This window comes from Loxodonta africana, chromosome 8 (genome assembly GCF_030014295.1).
Source record: "Loxodonta africana isolate mLoxAfr1 chromosome 8, mLoxAfr1.hap2, whole genome shotgun sequence".
Taxonomy (NCBI): domain Eukaryota; kingdom Metazoa; phylum Chordata; class Mammalia; order Proboscidea; family Elephantidae; genus Loxodonta; species Loxodonta africana.
In genome coordinates this window covers 52,394,630-52,414,363 of record NC_087349.1, presented here as the reverse complement: position 1 = coordinate 52,414,363, position 19,734 = coordinate 52,394,630, and the positions used below count along the sequence as shown (strand labels likewise).

The following is a 19,734-nucleotide window of genomic DNA, read 5'->3' as shown; positions in this document are numbered from 1 at the left end:
ACATTTCCTGTAGTTGCTCATATCCATGTGGGTACCAACCCAGAGTAAAAGACCTGGCTTCAGTTATTTGAACTGAAACACAGCACTGAACCAAACTCTGGTGTGAAATTGAGGGAAAACATTCAGCTGTTTTTTCATGGGTCAGAAAAGATCATGTAGTCCACTCTAGTCTTGACTAGATATATACCTGAAATTATAATTTATAATTTTCTCAGCAATTTTATTAATGATAATAGTCTTCTTTCTTACGACTATAAGCATTTTTTTCTTTTCACTAGATAATTATATTTCATAAATTTGTCCCTTTATTTTGTGTTTAAATAATGAACAGGTAAATCTAGCAGAAAAACCATGAATATATGAGGCCATTTCTTTCGTAGAATATGCTCCTGCAGAAATGTGACAATGTAATTTCTGGATTAAAATACCATAAAACTGTTTCAATTCAAGATCATCTGTTCATAAATGTATGTGCTTTTTCTCCTGAACAACAACAAAAAAAAGTGTGCTCTATTTTCCTCATTCAGTGTGTTTGTGTGTTTTATTTTTCTTTAGTGTGGTTGTCACTGTCTTTTACATAATTTTCTTATTTTATGTGTATAACAGCCTGGGATTGTTGAAATAAGCCTAAGACCCATCTGAAGGTAAAGTTTTCTTGGAGTAAGTTATAGAAAAGTCATTCTTGTTTGTGTTATTGTGAGCGTTTTTATGAACTTCATTTGCCATTTCACTCTAGTGAAAAAATACTTTCTCCATAGCAACAGGTTTTATCCTTTTCAATGTATATCATAATCATTAAAGCGTTCAAGTATTCAGTCATGCCGTGCTTAGAATTTCTCATCTAAGCCAAAGGTGAACAATAGGGAATTTCACATAGACATGTGTAAAGCTCATTGAAAGCCTAATTGTTAATGATTATCTTCTTTTTTTAATTTAAATTATGGTCCATTTATAGCATGCAGACATTCACTCAACCAAAACCTGGTAAACCCATTGCGGTCGAGCCAATTCTGCCTCATAGCAACAGTATCTAGGCACCGCTACTTTAGATGGTTTAATGTAATTTATATCCAGCTCACATAGCAACATTTTAACACCGTATAGTCTTGCCAAATACGTACCCCTCAATTATTTTAACAGAGTCCCGGTGATGCAGTAGTTAAGCACTCAATTGCTAACCTAAAGTTTAGCAGTCTGAACCCACCCAGAGGCTCTGCAGGAGAAAAGACTTGGAGATCTGCTCCCATAAAGATTACATCCTAGAAACCCCTGTGGGGCAGTTCGACCCTGTCACATGGGGTTGCTATGAGTCAAAAATCAACTCGATGGCACACGACAACAACAAATTATTTTAACACATCATATAAAATGAACTCAAGAAATAAATGTAAGATGTCAAAATGTTAATAATGTTACCATTTTTTTCTTTTTGTATAGAATTATCATATAAATGTAAAAGAAAAATGAAATATCTTTAGCCAGGGTCAACTTCACAATTTGCAGACCCAATGCAAAATGAAAACATGGAGTCCTTTGTTCAGACATTGTTAAGAATTTCAAAGCATTAAGCCAAGAGTGGGGCCCTTCTGCACACTGGGTCCCAAACTACTGCACAGGTCATACACTATGAAATTGGCCCTGCCTATTACATTCTTACCATTCTTCTATTCAAAAATATCTAGTATGCGGTACAGAAAAATGGCACAAAGTGTCAATCTGTCACATTTGAGCAAAGCTGAAGCTATAAAAGCTTCACAAACGAAATCCTGATGGCTTTTTCTTACCACTCCTACTCCACAAGGAAACCCTGGTGGTGTAGTGGTTAAGTGCCAAACGGCTGCTAACCAAAGGGTCGGTAGTTCGAATCCACCAGGCACTCCTTGGAAACTCTATGGGGCAGTTCTACTCTGTCCTATAGGGTTGCTATGAGTTGGAATCGACTCTGCTACACTGGGTTTGGTTTTTTTTTTTTTTTACTCCACAATAGAGTATGGAAGCTTATGCTCTCTAGTAGCTTGCACTCCAGGGAAAATCTATATTGGTGGTTGTAATTGTTTTTTTCCTACATAAAACTGGTTTAAGCAATGTATATTCAATAATGTTTTCCTTATAGCAGTGTGAACAGAATGCATGTGTTTGAAAATATTAATAAATTTTGAAAAAGTAAAATTTTGCATGTTGTAATTAAATATATTTTTTGTGTTCAGGTAAGTTGATGAAATCAAACCATTTCATGGTATTAATGTACCAGAGAACTTGGAACTGATGTTCTCTGAAATGGTGTGCTGAGTTGGTTTTGAAATGGAAAGCAGTCTTCTATTCCCTATGGACCCAGACTAGAAATATTACACGTTTGATTTTATACCCCGATTTGTCTTTTTAGGAATGCAAGTGCTGGAATGGAATGGAATTCCTTTAACATCTAAAACATATGAAGAAGTGCAAAGTATAATTAATCAGCAAAGTGGGGAAGCAGAAATATGTGTAAGACTGTGAGTTTTTCCCCATCTTTTGGTTTCCATTTTTTGGCTATTCATGGCTGTTTTAATTTAAAATTGTTAAGGTGGAACCTTTGCCAGTCAGCAAGATTTTCTGTAATTAGAAAATAAAGGGAATACAAGTTTTATAGATGTCTTGTGTTCAGAATCAAACTCTAAAGCATAGAAAGAATTCAGCTAATTATATTTTTGATTATGTCAGTAGCTTTCCCCTTTCGTGTGTTTATTGAAACATGCTTCATGTAAATGAAAGCCTAAACCCACTTAGATTTCATGGATGTGTGTAGTATTGTAAAATGAACTTACATTAAATCCATAAAGATTTCACCTTAAATAATCATTTTTATCAGCTCCGACTTTTAACAGCATTGCAAATATCTATTGGGTTAGAAGGGCGAGCATGCTTTGGATTTGCTTTATATCATTAACCACTTCTCATTTACCTACTGAAATAAAATATTCAGAGTAGTTGGAAAAAAAAAGTGCATTTTGTCTCAGGCTTCCTCAATTGCTGTCTTAATTTTGTGTTTTAATTCTTAGGGACCTCAATATGCTGTCAGATTCTGAAAGTTCCCAGCACCTGGAACTTCATGAACCACCAAAAGCTGGTAGGTGAAAGCAATTTGCTTTCGACTGTAAATAAAGATGCAGATATACATGTACAAACCAAACCAAACCCATTGCTGTCGAGTTGATTCCAACTCCTAGTAAACCCACAGGGCAGAGTAGAACTGCCCCATTGGGTTTCTAAGGAGCAGCTGGTGGATTCGAACTGCTGACATTTTGGTTAGTGGTCAAGCACTTAACCACTGTGCCACCAGGTAATTTTTTGTTTTAATAATATTTTACTGTGTTTTCGGTAAAAATTTGCACAGCAAATTAGGTTCCCATTTGAAAATTTCTCCACAAATTGTTCAGTGACATTATTTACATTTTTTGCAATATGTCAACATTCTCTTTAATTTTGTTCTGGTTGTTCTATTTCCAGTACTCTATTTCCCTGCCCCCTTATCTTCTCATTTTCACTTCAGATAATTGTCGACCTTTTGGTCTCATAAAGATGGTTTTTTAATGAAGCACTGTAGTCAGGGGTAATATCCTTTATTTTGTGTCCCATTCAGTTGTTACATTAAAAGGTGACCTCGGGATAGTTTCGGTTCAAGGTTTAAAGAGTATCTCAGGGCAGTAGTCTCAGGGAGTCCTCTAGTCTCAACTGGTCCAGTAAGTCTGCACTTTTTAAGAATTTGAGTTCTGTTCTGCATTGTTCTCCTATTCTATTAGGGTCCATCAATTGTGGCCCTGATCAGAACCATTGGTAGTGGTAGCCAGGTCCCATCTAGTTCTTCTTGTCTCAGGTTATAGATGAAGTGGTGGCTCGTGTAGGCTGTTAGACCTGTAGACTACTATATTTTTACACGAATAACGCAAGTCTTCTACCTTTGTGTGCCAAACACGCCCTCCTTCCGTGAGGTATTTTCATAAATGTGCTATGCAGTTATTTTTATAGCAAGCATAGAGTGCTTAGGAAAATACCTCAAGATGGGGAGGGTACAGTTGGCAAACAAACGTAGAAGGTATGCGTTATTTGCATAAAAATGCAGTTGTTTATTTTCTGAGATTTTGGTTTCTGATGTAGAGGTAGTCTTGAAGAAGATGTAGTCGTAGAAGAAGATGTAGGCATAGACAAGTTAAAGTTACAGATACATAAATTCTTATATATTTATATAATTGTAAACAAAATCAAATGCATTATAACTACAGTTTTAGCATTCTAGAGAATTGCAGATTTGCATGTTAGACCTATTAAAGGAATACATATGAAGTGTATTTTATTTCATTTATATTCTCACTGCATGAGTTCACATTTTCAATTCCTTAAAAATAAATTCGTCCTGTAAAAGTACTCCATGGAGCCACATTTTTGGGGGGTCTTAATAATTTTTAGATCATACTTAATTGATTCCTTTTAATGTAGATGAGTTGTGGAACCCTTAGTCCTAAACCTTACTATTGCCTTAAATCAATATATAATTTCATGCTAAATAGATTCAACTCTTTCCAAGGTAAACAATATATTCTACATATTTAGGTCAATCTTAAGATTAAAAATATCACTTATTCTTTTGTTTAACAAAAGTTTACTTACTATGGTATAACCACTATTCTAGGGGTCTGGGATACTGCACTAAACAGAACAGATGGAGTCCTATAGGAATTTTAATATATCTGTAAATGTAAATATGCTCTTTAAAATTTCCCCCTCAGAGAAAGAGATATATACAATTTAAAGAAGGAAAAATAGCCGATCATATAAATTATGTTCCAGTGGAAAAAATAGAATATGTCATCATTCATGTGGCTCTGTTCTCTATGTAAAACATGAAAAATATTCTGAAGAAGTACGAGGCACTTCAGTTTCCCTCTGTAATTTGCCATTATTTTCACTCTCCTTTTAGACTTCTTTAGTGATTGATACATAAAGGTACACTGAGTTAATTTATTTATTTTTTAAGTTTAGCTTATTTTATAAGTAGTATTTTGACCTTGTCACCTAGAGCTTAGGTATTACATACCTATGATAAATATGTAAATTCATTTCATTTTGTTGTAGTGGATAAAGCAAAATCCCCAGGGGTTGATCCCAAGCAGTTGGCTGCAGAACTCCAGAAAGTTTCGCTACAGCAGTCACCACTTGTTCTGTCATCAGTCGTTGACAAAGGATCTCATGGCCACTCGGGTCCTACGTCCGCTGGATCCAGCTCTGTTCCCAGCCCTGGACAACCAGGGTCACCCTCGGTGAGCAAAAAGAAACACAGCAGCAGCAAGGTGAGAAGTGTTCAATTTGAGTTTCGAGTAGCTTATTTTCTAGCTCTTTATTTAGACCAGAAGCTGGGAAGCAAAATACCACTTTAGAAGACATTTTTCTTGTGATTTCTCATTTCCTTGTGATTTATCAAAATGATTTTTTCCTCTTCTGAATATAACGCTGATCAAAATATACCAGAGGATGTATTTGTACATCCCATAAAGCATTTTAGCAGGATGCTTGGTATTTCTTGGTTATTTTTCATTGTTGTTATATGATACTGGGCATCTTTGTGTATGGAACACTACCTTTGGTTCTCTTTGGAAACAAAAAGATGTTTTCTTAAGGAATAAGAAAGTGATGAACTTTTAAATGCAATAGAAATTTAGAACCCAATGAGGAATTATACTTCACCAGAGTTGTTTTTTAAAAAATGTAAGATGAGGGTAGGAGAGTGCCTTTGACTTTGGCAACCTGCAGATCCCTGAAGACTTTTATAAAGCAGATTTCAGTGGCCTGGCGAGGTGAAAATTTGAGTGCAGTAGATAGAGGACTAAATGGTAGGCAAATAGATGGAGTCAGCAACTTTAGACTATCCTTTAAGTAGAGCGGGTGGTAGTTAATATGTAATGGAGTAGAGGAAATTTTGTGTCACTTCTTAACATATTTGACAGCATATTTATATGTTGAGAGAGCAAAACAGTAGTGGTTGTGGCGATCACTAACCCTAATGGTAGCTTTCTGGAAGGCGGGAACAATCCAGAGAGCTTTATAGATCAACTCATCCTCACAGCAACCCTCTTTTTCACTCCCAGTTTAAGGGCACACACATATGGTAGGTGCTGGAGCCAGGGTTTGAACAGACTATTACTATACTTCCCTAAGAGACAGAGTTGGAGCAGTGAAGGCAGATCAAGATGGCTGTGGTGGAAGGGGATTCCATCCAAAGCCCAGGTGGAGAGATTAGTCTTAGAGGAGGGGATGATTGCTCCCAACGCTTTCCTTGATTCAAGAAAGAGAAAAGAACAGCTTGGAGAGAAGTTGCAGATCTGAAATTGTGTCAGGGAGGTTTCCCCTTAATAATCAGTTGGCCTTCCTCGATGGGACCTTTTCTCTAGATTCTTCTCACCTTTACTCTTCCTATTTCTCCCTTTTTTTCCCCCCATGGGAGATTACCACAGTAAACATTTATGTGGTCAAATCTTTACTATAGCCTAGTTAATGGGTGCGTTTAATTTGTTTGTTTGTTTAAAATCTTACTCTATTAGGGTTTCTAGTCTCAAACTGACTCCATCTTTTTTGGTTGCATAAAATCTTTTTTAAAAAGTGTATAATTAGCTCTCAATGTTAAGAGTACACATAACTAATTTTAACATTACTTTTTTAAAATAAAAGGATAAAAGGACCCAGAAATAAAGAGAATTTAGGATAGTAAGAAACAAGGAAAGTCAGTAACACATATCCTCATTTTGAAATTTTTCCATGCTAATAAATTTTCTCTTGATGCAAATCTGCATTTGAAAGTAATGCTTCCAACACCATTATCTCAACATTCCTGGGGAATTAAAAGAGAACATCAAATTAATTTTTAACCTCATAAAATGATACGAAAATGTAGAAAATTTGTAATTTTTCCTTCATATATTAATATTTGATTCTTAATAGAGAATCTATACTGATGGTTGGTAAATACATTAGAAAAAAAGTCTTCCTTGCTTAAACAGGAATAAAAGGTTTGTCTTTATATGGTGAGATACAGGAGCGACAGTCTAATCTTGGGTACAATGTTTAGGCATTGGAAAACAAAGTGTTTCACTAAGGACAAAAATATAGCACATATCACTAAAATTCCTTTTTATTCAGAAGTAAATGACAAAGATAAGTTGATCTTAACCATTGTGTCATGAAACAGCTTGTTTCAAGTCAAATGTGGCAAAGCTTCACTCACTCAGAGTAATTTCAAGGAGACATCAAACTCCAAAAATTTTAATGCAACATTTTACCACATGCAAGTATGTGTTAATTTTAATTAATTACTTATGGAGGTTCTACTTTAATAAATTGCTTAAAAATAATTTCAAAATTAGCTAACTACATTATCACCATAATTAATACTAGTTTTTAGATTTTAGATATTTTCATGTTATATGAATATAATTTGAAAGTATTTGAAGTCAATTTCTTAAGTTTAGCCTGAGTTTACTTTTTTTTAATGTGATTTTTTTTGTTTTACATTTTTATTGCTTTGTGTACATCTTAAGACATACATGTATCTTTTGTGTGTGTGTGTTTTAGGTGAAAGTTTTACAGTGCAAATTAGTTTCTCAGTCAAAAATTTACACACAAATTGTTTTGTGACATTGGTCGTGATCCCCACAATGTGTCAGCACTCTCCCACTTTCCCTTTCCATGCCGTGTTCTCCATGTCCATTTGTTCAGTTTACCTGTCCCTTCCTGCCTTCTCATCTTTGCTTTTGGGGAGGTGTTGCCAATTTGGTCTTGAATAGTTGATTGAACTAAGAAGCACAGACCTCACGTGTGTTGTTTATTTTATAGGCTTGTGTCTAATCTTTGGCTGAAAGGTGATTTCAGGAGTGGCTTCAGTTCTGAGTTAGCAGGGTATCGGGAGGCTATAGTTTCAAGGGTTCCTCCAGTCTCTGTTAGACCAGTAAGCCTAGTCTTTTTTTGTGAATTTGAATTTTGTTCTACATTTTCCTCCCACTCTGTCAGGATCCTCCACTGTAATCCCTATCAGAACGGTCAGTGGCGGTAGCCAGGTACCATGTAGTTCTTCTGTGCTCAGGCTTGTGGAGGCTGTGGCTCATGGGGTCCATTTATCCTTTGGACAAATATTTTCTTGTGTCTTTGGTCTTCTTCATTCTCCTTTGCTCCAGATGGCATTGATCCAGTAGAAGTATCTTAGATGGCTGCTCGCAAACTTCATATTTTTTTATTGTACTTTAGACGAAGGTTTACAGAGCACATTTGTTTCTCATTAAGCAATTAATACCCGTATTGTTTTGTGACATTGGTTGCCAACCCGACAACTTGTCATCACCCTTCTCGACCTTGGGTTCCCCATAACCAGCTTTCCTGTCCCCTCGTGCCTTCTTGTCCTTGCCCCTGGGCTGTGTGCCCATTTAGTATCATTTTGTTTTATGGGCCTGTCTAATCTTTGACTGAAGGGTGAATCTCAGGAATGACTTCAGTCCTGAGTTAAAAGGGTGTTTCTCCAGTCTCTGTGAGACCAGTAAGTCTGGTCTTTTTTGTGTGTGTGTGAGTTAGAAATTTGTTCTAGATTTTCCTTCAGCTCTGTCCGTGACCCCCTATTGTGATCCCTGTCAGAATAGTCAGTTGTGGTAGCTGGGCACCATCTAGTAGTGCTTGACTCAGTCTGGTAGAAGCTGTGGTAGTTGTCCATTAGTCCTTTGGACTAATCTTTCCCTTGTGTCTTTGGTTTTCTTCATTCTCCCTTGTTCCATACAAGGTGGAACCAGTGGAGTATGGCCACTCACAAGCTTTTAAGACCCCAGACACTATTCATCAAAGTAGGATGTAGAACTATGAGCTTTATGAGCTGTGTTATACCAGTTGAGCTAAATGTTCCCCAAGACCAAGGTCCCCAGCCCTCAGCCCCAGTAACTCAGTCCCTCAAGGTGTTTGGATATGCCTAGGAAGCTTCTATGACTTTGCCTTGGTCAAGTTGTACTGACACCCTCTATTTTGTGTGTTGTGTTTCCCTTCACCAAAGTTAACACCTGTCTACTATCTAGTTAGTGATTTCCCCACTGCTCCCCTTCCTTGTAACCATCAAGTTTAGTTTTGTTTTGTTTTTTCTCTCTCTCTCTCTGTGTAAATGTTTTCTTGGGTTTTTATAATAGTAATCTCATACAATATGTCCTTTTGTGATTGACTTGTTTCACTCAGCATAATGCCCTTCAGATTCAACCACGTTGTGAGATGCTTGGTGGATTCATCATTGCACAGTATTCCATTGTATGTATGTACCATAATTTGTTTGTCCATTCGTCTGTTAATGGGCACTTAGGTTGTTTCCATCTTTTTACTGTTGTGAATAATGCTGCAGTGAGCATGGGTGCACATATGTCTATTCGTGTGACAGCTCTTATTTCTCTAGGATATATTCCTAGGAGTGGGATTGCTGGGTCGTATACTATTTCTATTTCTAGCTTTTGAAGTAGGTACTATATTGTTTTCCATTAAGACACTTTATATCTTGATTGTAGTTACTTGTTTGCTTGTTTTATACTCCCTATTGGGCTGTATGCCCCTTAGGAGCCAAAAACTATTCCACCATTTTTCTCTATAGCCCTATAAGCACATAGTAGAGTAGGTGGCATTAAACACTTACAAAATAAATAGGTATTTGTGAAGTAAACCATCATTGGTCACTTGTGAATCTCTAATATCATGGAGGGTACACACCATTTTTATATACCTAACAGTTACAGTTTTATTATAGCAAAAAAGAATACAAACTAAGATGCATGGGCCAAGGTCTAGGAGGGTTCCAATGCAAAACATCCATGCCCCAAAAAGGGATATGCCACCCTCCCACATTCGCTGATATCTTTCACAACAAGGAAGCCCATGGAGCTATTGTGTCCAGTGCCTTTAGTGGGGCTTCATTGCATAGGCATGATTAATTGAAACATGCCCCCCAAGTCAGCTGATATCAGTCCACATGGTACACTTTTCGGCTGGGCTGACCCCACTCATTAGCACAAACCCTGGATGTGATTTATTTATTTATTTTTACTTATTTTGTTGTTTTCACTGTTGATGATATACACAGCAAAACATACACCAATTCAATTTCTGCATGTACAGTTAAGCGACATTGATTACACTCTTTGAGTCGTACAACCATTCTTACCCTCCTTCCCTTATTAACATAAACTTACTGCGCCTAAGGTTCCTATCTAATCTTTCAAGTTGCTGTGGTTAATTTGATTTCGTGTAGATAGTTCTTAAAAGAGCATAATGCTCAAGGCAGACTTTTTTTTTTTTTTTTTTTACTAGTTAAGCTAAATTATTATTTGGTTGGAGGGTACAAACTTTGATTTAGTTTCATGTGTTAACTTTTTTGGCAATGATTAGAAAATGAGACCAGGTACAGTGGAACAAAATTTATATAAATGATATTGACAGATTTTGTGATCGGCAATCATTTCTTTTCCATGCCAAGAATGTGGACCTATGTAGTTTTGCACTATCCAATGGGTAGTCACTAGTCACATGTAGCAATGGATCACTGGAAATGTAGTTAGTCCTAACTGACATGTGCTGTATGTTTGAAATCAATGCTGGATTTCAAAGACTTAATATGAAGAAAATAATGTATAATATTTCATTAATAATTTTATGTTGATTACATGTTAAAATTGTAGCATTTTAGATGAATTCAGTTATATTAAATATATTATTAAAATTAATTTTACCTGCTAATTTTTTACATTTTTAATGTGGCTACTAGAATATTTAAAATTGTCTCTGTGGCTCATATTGTATTTCTCTCGGGCAGGGATGATACAGAGATTTCTTAACTCTAGTAGTAATAATAACACAAATCAAATCTAATTATTTTATAACAAAACACTTGCCAATTCAACACCCTTCACATTTACAATTCAGTAGCATTAATTGTATTCATCATGTTGTCCAACCATCACCATTATCTCTTCCCAAGTTTTTCTGTCACCCTTATCAGAAGCTCAGTGTCCACTAAGCATGAATCCCTTTTTCTTCTTTCCTCTTACTTGCCCTTGGTAACCACTAATGAACTTAGGTCTATATACATTTGCCTATTCTACATGTTTCATATAAGAAGAATCATCCAGTATTTGTCCCTTTGCAACTAATCCTTTAACTCAGTCAGTGTGATGTTTTTAAGGTTCATCCATGTCATAGCATGTATTAGTACTTTTTTTTTTATGGGTAATATTCTATTGTGTCTAAGTACCATGTTTTGTTTATCCATCATCTGTTGATGGACACCGAGGTTGTTTCCATATTTTGGCTATTGTGAATAGTGCTGCAATGGACATTGATGTACAAGTCTCTGTTTTCATCCCTGCTTCTAATTCTTTGGGTATTTACCTAGGGGTGGGATTGTGAGCCACATGGAACCCTGGTATCTCAGTGGTTAAGAGCTCAGCTGCTAACCAACAGGTCAGCAGTTTGAATCCATTAGCCACTCCTTGGAAACCTTATGGGGCAGTTCTACTCTGTCCTATAGGGTCACTATGAGTCTGAATCAACTTGATACCAGTGGGTTTGGTGTTTTGATAATTCTTCGTTTAACTTTTTGAGGAGCCACCAGGTTGTTTTCCACAGTGACTGTACCATTTTACAATCCCACTAGCAATGTACAAGGGTTTCTATTTCTCCACATCCTTTCCAATACCTGTTGTTTTCCCTTTTTAAATCATGATCATCTTAAAAACTAACGTGGGCATGAAATGACGTCTCACTGTGATTTTGATTTGCATTTCTCTAATAACTAATGATTTCGAGCATCTTTTCATGTACTTATAAGCTACTTGTATTTCTTCTTTAGTACAATGTCTATTCAAGACTTTAGCCCATTTTTTTTTATTGGATTGTTGGTCTTTTTGCTGTTATTTGTGGGAGTTCTTTATGTATTCTGGATACTAAGCCCTTATCAGATATAAGATTCCCCCCAAAATTTCCCAATCTGTAGGTTGCCTCTTCAATTTGTTGATAAATCCCTTTGATGAACAAATGTTTTCAATTTTGTTGAGGTCCTATTTATCTATTTTATCTTTTGCTCATGCTTTCAGTGTCATATTTAAGAATCCACCATCAAAAACTAGATCTTGAAGCATTACCTCTGTGTTTCCATTAAGAGTTTTATGGTTTTAGATCTTACAGTTAGGCCTTTGATCCATTTTGAGTTAGTTTCCCTTAATTAAAAAATTATAGTCACTAGAGAGTCCAAACTGTAGGGCTGATGAGAGAGACCTATTTCCTGTTTATCTTACTTCACTTTATCTTCAGATTTTAGCAGGGATAGAGTTTCTTGAAACAGTTTTGATGAGTGAATATATTAATGAATAGATAAAATTAATGATAATTCTTGACCCATTTAGAATATATGCATAAAAGAAAATACTTTTGATTTGTTCTTCAAAGTTTACAGTGTTAAAAATTTATGTTAAGATATTATAGAAACACCAAGTGATGGTCTGAAGCTTACATATACCTTAGTTACATAATAGATGTCCAAATATTAACTTATGGAATTTTGATTTTAAGTTTTTTGTGTTTTTATCACACGTGAAACAAAATATTGAATTATAAAATTTGTTACTGTAAAATAATATATTTAAACAAAATTATTTAAAATCATAATTAACATAATTATTCATGTATTATATTAATTCTCTTTCTTAGTTATTTCACAGGCCAAGACCTAGAGTATAGCTGTCTTCTTTTGACTGCTCTCATTTCCAGAATAAAAATATAAAGGAAAAGGTAGAAAATCAAATATATCGAACTAAACAGTATATGACCTTGGATCTTTCTTTTCCTAGTTGATTATAAAAGCAAGGTCAGCATATATACATGTAGAAGACAGGGCTTTATTTGAAAGGTGGCGGGGTAGCTGACTTTTTTAGTAAATATTTCCACTACATAGATGCCATGTTGCCTGAAATTTTACCATAGAATTAGAGCCACAGACAGCATCTCGCCTTTTGTACAAATATCCCATTGACACGTAACCAGTCAGCAATCATTTATTTAGCAATATGAATTTGTTTACCAGATCAGTTTCTTAACTGTTTTTAAGGCAACATGAGAATCTTATTAAGGAAGTAGGGGCTTACATGGGATGACATAGAAGTTTAATTAAGGAGTGTGCACTATTGAGAAGTGATTTCTGGGTGTTTCAGTCCGGAAAGGAGCAGGGCAGTGCTGAGCACCCAGAAAAGAAATACAAGGAAAGAATTTTTACCTTCTCTCTTCCACGGTAGTCCATGTATAAAACATTATTTTTCATTACTATAAATATAAATCTTTAAAACCTGTAAAGACTTTAATACTTTAAACCAAAGCTATGCATTTTCTTGAGTAATTGAAAATACATTACTGCTGGTATAAAATTATAGTTCTGAAACAGGCTTAGCAAAATGAAAAATAGATTTATGTATCTATAAAATTAAACATGTCTTGAGAAGTATAAGTAGACACCATACTCTGAAGCAGCCAAATGAATGAAATATGGTCTCCAGGCAGTGTGCTCTGACCAAATGGAAATTAATTTCAGAAGGAAGTTGAAATAATAAACCTGATGGAATCTTATCCGTAATGTAATATGTGTTTTTTTTTAATATTGCAGCCTACTGATGCAACAAAGGTAGTCTCTCATCCAATTACAGGGGAAATTCAGGTATGAAAGTTTTAAAAAGTCGTCATCATACCATCTTTTTTTACTGTTTTTTTCCACTGGTCTAATAAAATGACAAACACTGTTAGAACCTTTCTGCATTAATAGAACCATTCTACAACACATATAGAACTGTAAAGGAAAATATTATTTTATAGGATGGTGTTTTAATGCAATTATATTATTCTTTATGAAATACATACCTATGAAATTTTATGCTTTGAAATCTGCTTGGCACGTTGGCAATGTCAATATGTTTTATGCCTCAGTTACTTTATACTTACTGAATGTGCATCAAAAACATTTGAAGTTTGCTTTTTAAGAGTTTCCTCTTTTCTTCTGCATTAATTGTTGTCTAATGATCACTAATTGCTGAACAATTCCTTTAGAGCTCTGTTTTTCATAACCAATTTATGATTTATAAAATCATTTCAAGGGATCATGACCAGAAAAATAGCACAAAAATAGAACAAATAACCTTTTTTTAAAAAAATATTCTCTATGAGTGTCTCTGTTTAGGTACTATGCCTTAACATAAAATGTATTTCTCACCGTGGATCATAGCCAAAAAAATGTTAGAAAAACTATGAGTCAGGTGATACAAAGAAGTACTTTAGGTTAGGTTTAAAAATGCCGCATAAAAGGAAAGAATTAACATAATCTAAAATAATAGAAGATAGTAATTTCTAGATAAGGGGAAGAAACAGTAAGCCACAACTGGATCTCCAACACATTCCAGATGAAATTTTCATGAAAGGGTTCACAAAGGATAACAGAGATTGGAATTAATTTAAGGATAAGCATACAGAAACATGAGGTGTGTTCCTGGAAGAAGAAATGATTCAAGGAAAGGCAGTGCTACCAGAGAGTAATTGCTGCAGTTAAATATTTCTATAGATACAAGTTGAGACTAAATTAAACATAACATTAACACAAGCCTAAGAATATTAGCCACTACGTGGTAGGGTGACCTCATGGGATATTTCTTAGGGTAGTGATTTTTTTTCCTTTTTTCAAAGCTTAATTACAAACAAAAACTTAGGCAGGGACTCAAGCTATATACCTGCTGGCACTGGAGTTGTTCTGGTTGAGGAATGCTGGGGATGCTCCCTATTCTCTAGGAAGTGACCCCTGAGAAACTCTAAGGGTTCTCTGGAGCCCTACAGTGCAAAATTTGAAAAACACTCACTCTGGGTAGCCTGCAAGGTTTCATTTCAATAAAAAAAATTGGTTTGGGTACCTCATCCATTAAGGAGACTCTAATGTTGACAGAGAAAGAAAAGAATGAGGGAAAATGTGTTGTTCAATAAAGATTTGAAGTTGTTTGAAATTGCAGTGAAATTAGCTAGAGATTATTTCCTATTACATGTTCCAGTACCCTGTTATAGCACACAGTTAGTGCAGTTTTAAGCTTTTCTCATTTATCCTCTTCTTTCATGGCACTTTGCTTAATGTTTCACATTGCTCTCATGAGATTCAGAATGACTCTGTCTTTTCTGGATTGAGAAAGGCAATTGAAGATTAATCTCCCAAGAAACAAAAATCAAATCAAAACTATGCTAAAGTGAGGAATTATTTTTAATTATGAAATTGTAAATGAAAATTTGACTCATCTAAAGTACTATTCCATTTTTAATGTAAACACAGCAACTCCATCTTGTTTGATCTATAAAAAATATTAGTATTTGTTTTTATGGACTTTCCCCCCTTTGAAATAGAGATCCCTCCTTTCTGTTATTTGATACACAAAACAAGCATCAAATGGAATTAAGGGTTATTTGAAGGGATGCCAAAGAACCTTTCAATTTGAAAGGAGAAAAATTAGTTAATTTAATTATATTGAATTATGCAGGCTTCTCCAAATATTTGTTCCAATTGTAAATGTTGACTATTCAATGACAATTGTGAAACAGCCTTTGAGAGCACCTATGAGGCAATGCCTCATCTTTCCCCTTCAGCTTCTAAAATTTAAGAACAAGGTTTTATTATTCAAATCTTTTACTCTATTAGAAAAGCAGGCACAGAAAGAGAAGCTGTAGGTTTAACATAAGGTAGTATACTGCAGGCAGGGGTAAAATGAATGCATTCCTTAATAGTCTTACATTTTAATATTAACAGATTTATCCTTCAATAACATTTTCATACCATTACTAATTCTTTGGAGAAATTCAAATGACCTTTTCTGAAACATTTATCAATTAGTTAATTTATTTTCAAAACCCCTGTGGTTGTATTAATAAGTATTTATAACATTTACTATTTTCCCAAGAGAAAATTTACTTAAAAAAAATATCAGTATTATTCACTATATTATTTTCCTTCTGAATGAATTTCAGACAGGCTAGGACTTTCACCATGAAAAGAATGAATAGTATATTTATTAGGAATTAAAATGTGCCTAGGGGCTCCTGATTAAATTAGACATTAACTAGTCTGTTCAGTTTCAAATAAAAAGGAAATGAAAGCTGATGGTACTTATGATATTAAAAAAAAAAAAAGATAATGGTAAAATATTTAATGATAATATATTACATTAAAAAAATAAATAACCAAATATGTTGCTGTCCCCTAAAGCTTCAAATCAACTATGATCTTGGAAATCTCATAATACATATCCTCCAAGCAAGAAACCTGGTCCCTCGAGACAACAATGGTTATTCTGACCCTTTTGTTAAAGTGTACCTTCTTCCAGGGCGAGGGTAAGTAAAGAAGCAATGTCTTTAAGTATTTTAGATAATAGCCTTTATCCCATGGTTTAAAAATATAAATAATGCTTTCTAGATTCTAATTTCAAAGACAATCTAACTTAATTGAGTTTATTATCCTTTCCTTAGTTTTCTCCACGTGTCATATTTATTTATTCCCAGTTAGTAGATAAGGTGGAAAAAAAATTTAATTAACTTTAAAGCATTCTGGGAGAACCTTGATCATCATAACCCTGCCAACAATAAGATCAAATCAGCATTTCAATTCTAGAAACCATTCCTGTGATGACCAATCAGAATGACTATGAAGTAATTATTTGGGGCAGATTTTAAAGTGTTGGCTTACCCTCCCAAATTTATTTTATTTGTGAAACTAATGTTCAAAGACCCATGAGCTATTGTTTATTTTTATAGGACACATATATTATCCAATATGTTAATGTTCATTAGAAGGCTTCTATCCTTATCTATGGAGCTCCGGTGGCATAGTGGTTAAGAGCTTGGCTGCTAATCAAAAGGTCGGCAGTTCGAGTCCAGCAGATGCTCCTTGGAAACCCTATGGGACAGTTCTACTCTGTCCTACAGGGTTGCCATGAGTCAGAATCAAATCAACTTGACAGCAGCAGGCTTGGTTTTGGTTTTTATCCTCATCTATAACCATATTTTCAAATCAATGTTTAAAACATAACTTTAACAGAAGTGTAATAGTTGAAATGCTGACTTTGGTAAATAAAATGAAAAATATTTCCTTGAATCTCTTGTGTGTTATATAAGTTGTTTATGTAAAGCATGTGCTCTTTGAAGATGTTTAATTTTCACATAATGAATGCAAATTGTTGTGTTCTGGTATATAAGTCAGTACAGTGATTTCAGACCCTATGGATTATTATACCTTATCTGAAAAATTTATAGTAGCCAAATTAGTATGACAGAACCATAGGTAATCAGTAAATGGAGGTATAATAAAAAAAATTCTGAGTTCGTAATTTGAAGAATCTGGTTTTATTTTTTGTTCATTTTTCATATAATCTAGGAAGTGACATTTGAATATTACTTTTTAATTTTCAAACATGGTACAGAAGTAGAGAGAATAATATAATTACTCACCATGTACATATCAATCAGCTTCAGCAATTATCACTACCTGTTTCATTTTTACCCTCACTCACTCCCCCTCCAGATTGTTTTGAGGTAAATCTCAACTATTGTAATATTTTTTGCAAGTATTTTAGTATATAGTCTTAAAAGAAAAAAACTTGTATTTTTAAAATAATCGTATCATATGTAACCTAGTTACATATTTCTCTAGTTGATTTGATGACCTAACTGACATTTATAGAACATTCTACCCACCAATACAACCAACAACAACTGGTTGCTGTCGAGTCCCTTCTGACTCATAGCAACCCTATATTACAGAGTAGAACTGTCACTTAGGGTTTCCAAGGAGTGGCTGGTGGATTCAGCTGCTGATATTTTGATTAGCAGCCAAGATCTTAGCCACTGTGCCAGGAGGACTGCACTCACAAATAGCACAGTACATATTTTTTCAAGTGCATGTGGAACATTCACCAAGATAGGCTATGTTCTGGGCCCTAAAACAAATCTCAATAAATTTAAAAGTATTGAAATCATATAATGTATGTTCTCTGACTATGGTTGGTTTGAACAGGATCCAAATAGGATTTATAAATTGCGTTAGTCTGCTGTTTACTAATTACTTTACCATGAGAAGATGACCAACTTCTTTAAGATTCAATTTCCTTGTTGATATTGATAGCACCAATGTAGCAGAACCATAACTTTTAGTTTATCAGGGCAATAAATTAGAGAACACTTAGAAAATAGTTTGAAAACTGTCAGGTGCTATATCAAATTCACTATACAGCCTTTAATTTCATCCTTCCCAATAATTTTATTCAGAAACTTAGAATTGTTGGTACTGTTACTCTAGTTTTATTTTATTGAAAATTTTGAAAAACCTTTAATCATTTTATATGGAGATGACCAACGAACCACATAGTACAGGAAATAGGAGTTTTTATTTTATGTTAATTAATTTATATCTTTATGTGCTAGTTTTAACTGTAATCTGGCTACAGATTAAGTGACTATAACAACAATGGAACCCTGGTGGTGTAGTAGTTAAGCGTTAAGCTGCTAACCAAAAGGTCAGTAGTTCAAATTACCAACTGCTCCTCGGACACCCTATGGGGCAGTTCTGCTCTGTACTGTAGGGTGGCTGTGAGTCAGGATTGACTTGACAGCAATGGGTTTGGTTTTTTGGTACAGTGACAACAGTAGAATAGCTGCACTCTGCCTTTGATTTGGGTCATTTGTCTGCCGTTGTTCTTTAATGACAATATAATGAGACGAGAAAATCACTGCAAAGGGTTTTGAGTCTAGGTAGTATTTGTTAATGGATGAATGAAAATGAGACACTTGTTTTTTGGTATCTTTTCTAATAAAATCCTGGATAATCATCTTTTATGCTATATGGGAGCACCTATCCTTTAGTAACTACAGGATAAGTTTCAATTAAAGTGTTGCCAACTTGAATAACCAGAAAGAGCAGGCAGGTAACGTTAATATATTAATCTTTCTGCAATGACGAGGAATGGGGGGACTGTAGTGAAATACAGAGAGGGTGCCCTACCTAAAGCTGTTCTCCTGCAATTTGTCCAGCAAAACATGCCTGCTGGGTGGGATTTGGCCCAAAGACAGCCAGTATACTCTCCTATTGCAGTCCTAGCTGTTTCGTTTAATTACTACTAATTACTACAGATCCGAGAACTTGTGGTTTATTTTACATGTGAGGTATTATTTTTACATTAGTTCCAAGGTTATTTTCTGTCTCATGTCATTTATGGTTTAGCTCCTCTAATTATTATTCTCATATTTTCTTCCTTATTCTGTTCCTAACTTTTTTCTTCCTGTCTTTTCTACTTCCCTGTTGTATCCTTCCCTCTTGCTCTCGGAATCAATGCAGTCAAGTCATGGTGGTCCAGAATGCAAGGTAGAGTTGGTTATCTTTCAGTGTGAAGCTATGCCGTTACGTCTAGAGTTCTACGTTTTACGTTTTTATGTGCATTCACTTGCCCTTCAGCTTGGGTTATAACTTTTATTTTTTCCATAGTTTAGTATCTACTGAATTTATTCAATATAAATTGTTCTGACCTCAACATTACTAAATAAGTTTAGCAGATGTGTCCAGTAGAACACAGAAAAGTGGAAAACATGAGAAACATAGAAAAATACAAATAAGGAAATAACATCACCCTGAAGTTCCACCCA

General features: G+C 34.8%; 1 protein-coding gene across 1 annotated transcript in view; it reads left to right on the top strand.

Annotated features, from left to right (window-relative positions):
- The first annotated feature begins 2,431 nt into the window (after positions 1-2,431).
- LOC100675737 (protein piccolo) overlaps positions 2,432-19,734 on the top strand; it is a 29,738-nt gene continuing 12,435 nt past the window's right edge. The window contains 5 exon segments of the mRNA XM_023544471.2: positions 2,432-2,484; positions 3,039-3,106; positions 5,110-5,324; positions 13,688-13,738; positions 16,310-16,434. Coding sequence (XP_023400239.1) covers positions 2,432-2,484; positions 3,039-3,106; positions 5,110-5,324; positions 13,688-13,738; positions 16,310-16,434 — 512 coding nt within the window.